Below are 8,836 nucleotides of genomic sequence, written 5' to 3' on the forward strand. Positions count from 1 at the left end.
TAAGTTGAGCACCCAATTGAGTAATAGAGTCCACTTCATGCTTTCCTCCTCTAGTAGCCTTGCGAGGTCTACTATATTGTGAGTTATGAACCACAATTTCCTCAATCTTGTTCCAAGTTTGATTATCGTCAACTTTGGTGAACATACCATTTGATCCCATATTGAGAATGTTTCTTGAGTCTTCATAAAGACCATTCCAAAATTGTTGTACCAAGAACCACTCGCTAAGTCTATGATGAGGACATGAGCGACAAATTCCTTTGAACCGCTCCCAAGCTTCATACAAAGATTCTTCATCCCTTTGCTTAAAACCCGTAATTTGAGCTCTTAGCATGTTAGTCTTTTCCGGAGGGTAGAATTTTTTGTAGAAAGCTAGAGCCAACTTCTTCAAAGAGTCAATTCCAAGAGTAGCCTTATCAAGGCTCTTCAACCATTGTTTTGCGGTGCCGATTAGAGAAAAAGGAAATAAGACCCATCGAATTTGGTCTTGAGTTACACCGGTTTGTGAAATCGCATCACAATAGTCACAAAAAGTCTCCATGTGAGAGTGAAGGTCTTCACTAGGCATCCCCCCAAATTGGCTTCTTTCGACTAATTGGATAAATGCGGATTTAGCAATGAAATTTCCGGTTAAGTGTTGTGGTGTGGGAGTACCATTGGGTAGGTTCTCCTAAGTTGGTACGGAATGTGATGAAAATTTAGGCATTGTGGGCTGATTTTGTGTTGGATTGGGTGTTGGGTTCTCCTCACCTTCTCTTGCAAAAGGGTTGATGAACTCAATAGTGTTTGGTTAAATATCTACAACCTCACCAATACCTCTCAAAGTACCTATAGCAAGTCTTCTATTGTTTGTCAAAGTCCTTTCAATTTCGTGATCAATGGGTAACAAGTTACCTTGTGATCTTCTAGACATGCAAAATATCAAACAACTCGAAAATAATTAGAACAAACCTTGAGGAGTTTTACTTCCCCAAGGCAAAGAAAGAAACAACTAATAACAATCTAAGAAAATCAAATCAATTTAACACCGTCCCCGGCAACGGCGCCATTTTTGACGGGTGATGTCGTCGGGTCACATCCAATCAAACACATTTATAATTCTCAACAAACAACTAGTTAGTGGTAAGTCAAGTTCGATCCATGGGACGGTGGTTACTCAAATTATTCAATCTAATTATAGTTGTGCTTGGGATTGTCACAATTATAATGGGTTGATGATTTTAAACTTATAAAAGCAATAAACAAGCAACAAGAGGAAATATGTAAACAAATGATTAAAAGTGCTAGGATATCATGGGTTCATAAGGAAATCATGGGAGTTGATCATACAAACATGTTCTCAATTATAAGCAAGCAATTATTATTGTAAAGGAACCGAGTTGATTTATGTCTTACGGTTCTTAGGAAGAGTTGGGTCCCGGAGCCGAATCGATTAGATTGTACAACACCTACAAGTCGACTTACTTTCCCCCTAATCACTTATATGCATGGTCTAACAAGACTCGAGTTAGTTTATGTCTTACAAGTCAAGTTGAATAGATAAGAGATGGTTGTAAATGCAAGGATTCATAGGCTTAGCATTTCATCAAACATAACATGTACATAGGTTGACATCACAACAAGCAAGGAAATTAATTATGTGATCATATTAGATTAAGCATGAATCATTCCCCATGTTGGGTTCCCTAATTACCCATTAATCCTAGCTAAGAGACTACTCACTCATTATCAAGTTTGACATGCTAATAAGGTTGTCAATCATATTAACAAGGCAAAACATGATGAACAAGTAAGAAAGATTAACAATAATTAAAACAAGGATTAAGAGAATTATACCTATGGAGATTCCAAAATAATAATGCAAAGAATAATAGAAGTACTTGATGATTGATGGAAGGTTGTCAATCTCCCAATAAACCCAAATGATCTTCTAATTACCCAATAATAAACTTGAATTACTCAATAATAAACTTGAACAATGATTAAAGGAAAGATTAATGTGTGATTTGTGGAAAGATTAAAGAGTAATCTATTCTAATATACTCCTAATGAAAGCTTAACCTAATCTAAAGAGGGATTGAATTAATCTAATGAAAAATTGATGGTTTGATTATTACAAATGGGGTATATACAATAGAGCATCATTAGGTTAAGCAAGGGTAAAATAGTAAATAACAATGCTAAATGCTGGGTAGGGAATCGCTCCTCTCAGAAAAGATGCCGGTCTCCTTTTAGCTAGTCTTTGATAAATATCCGCATCTTTCATGGAGGGAACAAGAGGAGGTATGGGCCTTTAAGAGAATCCGGGCGTCCAAAGGGTCGGGACGGGCGGATTCTGTGGTGGCTGGACGGGCGAATTGGTGCGTGGTTGGACGGGCGTCCCTATGGCAAAGACACTCGGATTCCCCACGTCTTGGACGGGCGTCTTCTTGGTTGGACGGGCGGATTGTGTCACAGCTCCCTTTTCTTCCTTTCTTCTTCCAATAATCCTAGGATTTAGTCGGGGATGCAAGGATTTCTTCATCATTACCCATCTACTATAATATGTACAAAGGCCTTCTAGTCTTGTTTTCTCTTTGATGCTTGGTCATTAGATTCGATCAATTTAGCTCCATTTTGCCATGAAAATGCAAGGTTTGCACTCGTCTCCTACGAAGGAAACAAAACCTCAAAGAATATGCAAAACAAAGGACTAAAGATAGTAAATGACCCAAATATGCTCTAAAAAGCATAGGAACGAGGCTAATTCAGGGACTAAATATGCTCAAATAATGGTCACATCACCGAGTTAACTAGTAGCTCCTTTCGGCCTATGCTACTAGTCCCTAAGTCTCACTAAAACTGGCTCTCGCCCTGAATAGTGATTCCTAAAGCCTAAATTACTTATCTTTCGATCTTAGCAATTTAGTCGTTCGAATTTATTAATCTATTTTCCCTCCCCTATCTCTTGATCTTGTGGGTTGGTCAAATACTAGGCATTTAACTAGTCGCATGCATTCGATTTTGTCAAATATTGCAATTAATAAACTGAAATAGTGCTAATCTAACACGAGGCCAGTCGATCGACCAGCTATGTCGATTGATCGACCAATTGGCACAGTCGATCGACCAGCGGGGATAGTCGATCAACCATGAACCGAATCAGGGTTACCTACACCATCTACGCTACGGATACTTCTTAGCGCAGGAGATTTAGCTACTCATACTAGAATTAATAACGATAACGAAACTAAAGATGAAAACAAAAGAATTCATAACTAAATTAAATGAACAATAAAACCGCATAAAAGAAAGAATTAGGGCTTAGGGATTCTAACTAATCAATTCTAATCTATAAAGAAGAAATAAAAGCAAACTAAAGTTTAGAACAAGAATTACCAGAAATAAAGAAGGCAAGAAACGAATCCGGATGCAAAAGAAGAACTTTATTGAAAAACTAATGAAAACTGTAGACTTACTGATGAAAAATCTAAAACTGAAATGTATAAACTAGGTATATGATAATGAATCTGAATGCCTAAAGCAGTAGGAAGGAGTTACGTTATATAGAAATGTCATGTAACTCCCTTCTCCAAACCTAATTAAGAATGGGCTTAGGTTAAAATCTTTTAATTCTCGTCAGATTGCATAAGTGGTCGATCGACCACGTCATCCAGTCGATCGATTAAAGGTCGAGAATATGAGAAGCTTCTGACTTAAAATAAAACTTGTACGTCAGATCATGTGATCGATCGACGATGGACCTCAGTCGATCGACTGACTCTTCTTCCTGTAATTAACTGTTTAGCATTCTGACAGTCTATAGACCATGTAGGTCATTCTATAGACCAAGTTAGCTGGTAATCCGCTTCTGAAACTCTCGCAAATATATCTTTCAGGCCTTGCTACGTGCACCAAGTTCATTTCCCGAGTCAAATCTTCATGTCAAATCCTATGCCAAGCACTTAGGGACGGATTCGGCTCGATTTCCGCTGGATTCTTCACATTTCTGCAATATTACACAAAAAAGGCGGAAGTGGACGAAATGGGCAAATAGTAGAATAAACTACCAATGATGGACATAAAATGCATTGAAATAAAGATGTAAAACATCATATTATAGACACGCATCAAGGTGTGTGACATAGCCTATCACCGGACTTGTGGTTGTTGATGCAGCTCAGATACGCCAAGTATCAGAGCTTGTGTGAGGCAGTTGGATATGGTTTCTTACCTTTTTCTTTCTCTTTATTGGGGGAGTTGGGGACCGATGCTATTGCCTTACTCAAGCGGATTCAGAAATTTTCTATGTCCCAGGATGCCGGTGCTCGCGCTGCTGCTTTTATTTTTACTAGACTTAGCTTTGTTATTGCTAAGGGAGTGAGCGCCCAGATTGTATCTCCGCTGCCCACCAATGTCTTGTAAACTTTTGATTGATTAAAAAAAATGCGTTTTTATAAAAAAAAATTAATAATAATAGTAATTGCAAAAAAGGAATAATAATAATATTATAATTGTCAATTTCCTAATTTAAGTCTACAACTTATTCTACTACTATAAATAGGGGAATAACCTAGCAATAGACCTTATTTACTCAGAAGTTTATAAGCACACAAATAATTCATAAGTTAGAGAGGGAGAGGGAAAATAAAAAGGAAAAAAAAAGGAAAAAGAGAATTGGACAATCAATTTGGGGATTTTGCATCTCCTTCTATTGGATTCGATCTTTTATATTATAAGTTACCTTGATAGGTATGGAATTTGAGAAAAGTCTATTTCACAAGAACTATAGATATGAGTCTTAGAGTTCCAACCCCACTCGTCTTGCGTTGTTTGGATTTTTATTGAATTAATTATGAATTTTATAGTGGGATTGAATTGTGCTGTAAAACGGTAGAGTTAGAGATATAACTTTAAAGTTGTCAAAAGGATTAGAACGTGATGGTCATAGCATAAGTGCATTATTATTATTTTTTTTGCAAAAATGTAAGCTTTTTCATTAATAATTGCAAATTACATCACATCTTTTTTGAGTACAAAAGTCACATATTTGAGTGCAAATATTACACTAATTGCACCTTAGACAACCAGATTACATCTTTTTGAGAGATACAACCTGGTTTACAACAATTAAAGCGACTTCTAATGACCCCTTGGATAGGACTTGCAACAATGCTAGGTCTAGTGATACATAGGTGTAGCCTTGCTTCATTTCGCTGCATCCAAATAAAGTACCAACAGGCTATAACAAAGAAATAGAGTGACACTCTTCCGTAGCTTACTCCATCTTCTGCGGGCAAAAGTGAGTAGGCAACCATCAGCTCTAATGTCAGTACCCAACCAGTTTCCTACAATATATAACAGCTCTTGACTGAAATGGCAGCTTGTAAACAAATGATGGTGTGTTTCAGAATGCATCTGACAGATGCAGCTGAGGCCATCCACACAAACACCATACTGTACCAGCTTATCTTTCAACTTCAAGGCCTGATGAGAAATAATCCAGGCAATGAAGGTATGGTTTGGGACTGCTACAGAACACCATACTGCCCTGTACCAATCCACCTGGTCCATCTTCAACCTTAACCATTGATAACAGCTCTTCACAGTGTACATCCCAGAATTCTGACACCACTGATCCTCAACAAATCCACCACTTATAGTATCCTTGACACTACAAATTTTCCTCCAGTACCAACAACAATCTGAAGGAGGATTATACTGAAGCCAAGATAAGTCTTTTAAATACACAAGGTTCACCCATTGAACCCAAAGCCTATCAAGCTGCACATCAATCCACCAAACCAATTTGCCCACCAAAGCAATATTTCAAACCTGAGATTGTTTGAGACCAAGTCCCCCCTCTTATTTAGGCACACGCACCTTATGCCAAGCAACAGAAGGAGCTTTACCATATTCAGGATTGCCTTCCCAAAGAAAATTTCTACAAATATCATTCACTCTCTTAAGAACACTTTTTGGAAGGACAAACATAGCAGCCCAATAACTATGCATTGTAGATAGAACAGAGGAAACTAAGACAAGTCTTCCAGCATAGGAAAGATGCTTAGCTCCTAAACTTTTAATACTGGCCACAATCTTATCAATCAACAAAGCACAGTCTTTCTTCATAAGCCTACCTGCTATAATGGGCACCCCAAGATATTTAAAAGGTAGAGTGCCTTCTATAAACCCAGAGATGGACAAGATATCTTTCTTGAGTTGTGCATTAACACCATTGAAGTACACACTAGACTTCTGAGCATTCATCTTAAGGCCAGAATCTTCAGAGAAAGCAGAATAGGCCCTCAACAAGAGCATTATAGAGTGTGCATTCCCTTTACAAAATAATAATAAGTCGTCAGCAAACATTAAATGTGTCAACTTAAGTGACTTGCAAAGGGGATGATACTGAAAAGGCATTTTCTCTGTAGCACACTTCAATATTCTACTCAGGTACTCCATACTCAAAGTAAATAATAGAGGTGACATGGGATCCCCCTGTCTAAGGCCCCTCTTACCAGGAAAGAACCCAAAATTTTCCGCATTTAAGGATATGGAAAAGGTAGCACTTGTCACACACTCCATTACCAAATCTCTGAAATGATTAGGGAAGTTAAAAGCAGTCAAAAGATCTCTTAAAAAATCCCAACTCATAGAGTCATAGGCCTTCATCAAATCCATCTTAAACATACAACATGGGGAACAAGCTTATCTATTATATAATCTAACAAGATCTTGGCACACCAAATGTTTTCAATTATACTCCCACCCTTGATGAAGCCCCCTTGGTTCAGACTAATGATCTCAGGTAGTACCTCAGCCAGCCTATTACAAATTAACTTACAAATACACTTGTAGAGCACATTGCAACAAGCAATAGGACGAAACTGAGTGTCATAGGTAGGAACCTTACACTTTGGAATAAGTGTAAGAACAGTGGTATTCAATTGCCTGAGAAGCTTACCAGATCTAAACACATCTTTAACAGCTTGACATACCTCATCACTAATAATACTCCAAGAATCTTTATAAAAAGCACTAGAGTAGCCATCAGGTCCAGGGGTTTTATGTTCAGGAATAGAGAAAATAGCTACTTTAATTTCTTCATCAGTGATAGGCTTGAGCAGCACAGAACAATGAGCAACATTACAAATAGCACCCTTCCTTATAATTTTAACATTAACTTTAGTAGTAGGCACTGACTCCCCTAATAAGCTTTTATAATATTGTAGGAAAGCCTCTTGGATATGCTGAGGGTCATCATGCTCCACTCCATTCACATCTTTAATAGCCAGTACTTGATTTCTCAAAAAATGACTTTTGATGACACCATGAAAGTACTTAGAATTACTATCACCATCTTTGGTCCAACTGGCCTTAGCTTTCTGTTCAAGAAACTGAGCACAAGCATCCTTTAAATCTTTATACTCCTTAATAGCATTCTTTTCTTTTTCAATCCAATCCTTGTCTCCTGGATGAAGAACAATCTGATTTTGAATATACTCCAGGTTCTTCAAAGCCATCAAGGAACTATTTTCTATATCACATAAATGCTCTTTGTTATAATTTCTGAAATTTGTCTTGAGGGATTTGAGTTTAGATACCAAGCAAAACATTTTTGTGCCTTTATAATGTATATTCCATCAACCACTTAGGGTAGTAAGATAAAAGGAAGCCTTCTCCCACATATTATAGTATTTGAAAGGCTTATTATGATGGGCAAGCTGATTTTTACTCTTGATGATGCAAGGAGTATGGTCAAAATCTCCTTCAGGCAAAATATGAGCATACATCTCTTCCATATCCATACTCCATTCTCTATTAATAAGAGTTATATCCAGCCTACTATACACCCTAATAGCAGCATCTTGCTTGTTGTTCCAAGTGAACAAAGACCCCATGGCAGGGCTATCAAATAATTCACACTTGTCCACACAAGCAAAGAAATCATCTATTTCAGCATCTGTACTACTACCACCCAGTCTTTCAGAATGTGCCAAGACTGTATTGAAGTCTCCACACACCAGCCAAGGTCCTTGAACAATAGATGCAAACTTGGTTAATTGATCCCATAACTCATGTCTGCCATATAAATCATTAAACCCATACACCATAGACAGATTAAACTTCTTATTAGTAGCAATTTATAGTACCCTCATGTTTATACATTGTGCAGAATAGTCCAGGAAATCCACCTGATAAATGGAAGGATTCCACAAAACCCAAATCCTCCCTCCTCTATGCCACCCATTATTTGTTGATACACTCCAACCATCCATGAGAATACTATTAAGACATTTTAGAGACAAGGTTTTGACCTTTGTCTCCAGGAGACCAAATAAACCTACCTTATTCGTATACATAAACCATTTCACATGCCTTTGTTTAGTAGGATTATTTAGCCCCCTCACATTCCAAAACCCAAGATTATACATCCCCCACAAGGGAGGGAATTTCATTACCACTTGTCCCAATTCCTACCTTGGGTGGTCTGGATTTATTAAGAGCTTCCAGGAATGATTGCTGACCAAAGGTATGCACACTGCAAGCACCCTCAGTTACCTCTTGCCTACTCATCCTAACAAAAGGTGTGATAGGGGTAGGACCAGATGTATACTGTCCATTCCTTTGCCACACAACCGGGGTTTTTAATTGCCTTTCCACCTGAGGCCCAGAGTGAGTCACAACTACAGGAGTAGAGGGGGATTTTCCCTTCCCTTTACTCGTATAAATTGGACCTTGCACAATAGGTTCTGGCCTCCAAACCTGAGTTACAGGCTTAGCTGCAGGTTTAGTTGCAGGCATTTTCTGAGAATTTTTCTTCTTCCTACAATCTGCTTCACTATGCCCAACT

The 8,836-nt window shown here is 37.9% G+C and overlaps 1 protein-coding gene and 1 non-coding gene across 2 annotated transcripts; one reads left to right on the forward strand and one right to left on the reverse strand.

Annotated features, from left to right (window-relative positions):
* Nucleotides 1-227: 227 nt before the first annotated feature.
* LOC141636163 (small nucleolar RNA R71) lies at nucleotides 228-334 on the forward strand. Its single transcript, XR_012540795.1, has one exon. It is a non-coding gene; the product is annotated as a small nucleolar RNA R71 (small nucleolar RNA).
* A 7,291-nt stretch (nucleotides 335-7,625) lies between these two features.
* On the reverse strand, nucleotides 7,626-8,233 carry LOC141630810 (uncharacterized). The gene is made up of 2 exons (XM_074443561.1): nucleotides 8,178-8,233; nucleotides 7,626-8,064 (listed from the first exon to the last, which is right to left on the reverse strand). Exons 1-2 carry the CDS (start codon nucleotides 8,231-8,233, stop codon nucleotides 7,626-7,628), a joined length of 495 nt encoding a protein of 164 aa, XP_074299662.1.
* Nucleotides 8,234-8,836: the final 603 nt, after the last annotated feature.

This window comes from Silene latifolia, chromosome Y (genome assembly GCF_048544455.1).
Source record: "Silene latifolia isolate original U9 population chromosome Y, ASM4854445v1, whole genome shotgun sequence".
NCBI classification, from domain to species: domain Eukaryota; kingdom Viridiplantae; phylum Streptophyta; class Magnoliopsida; order Caryophyllales; family Caryophyllaceae; genus Silene; species Silene latifolia.

Coding starts and splice junctions, on each gene's coding strand:
- LOC141630810 (XM_074443561.1), bottom strand. CDS start 8,233: ATGGGTGGCATAGAGGAGGGAGGATTTGGGTTTTGTGGAATCCTTCCA. Junction 8,065..8,177: donor GGAATCCTTCCATTTATCAG/GTGGATTTCCTG, acceptor TTTATATGGCAG/ACATGAGTTATGGGATCAAT.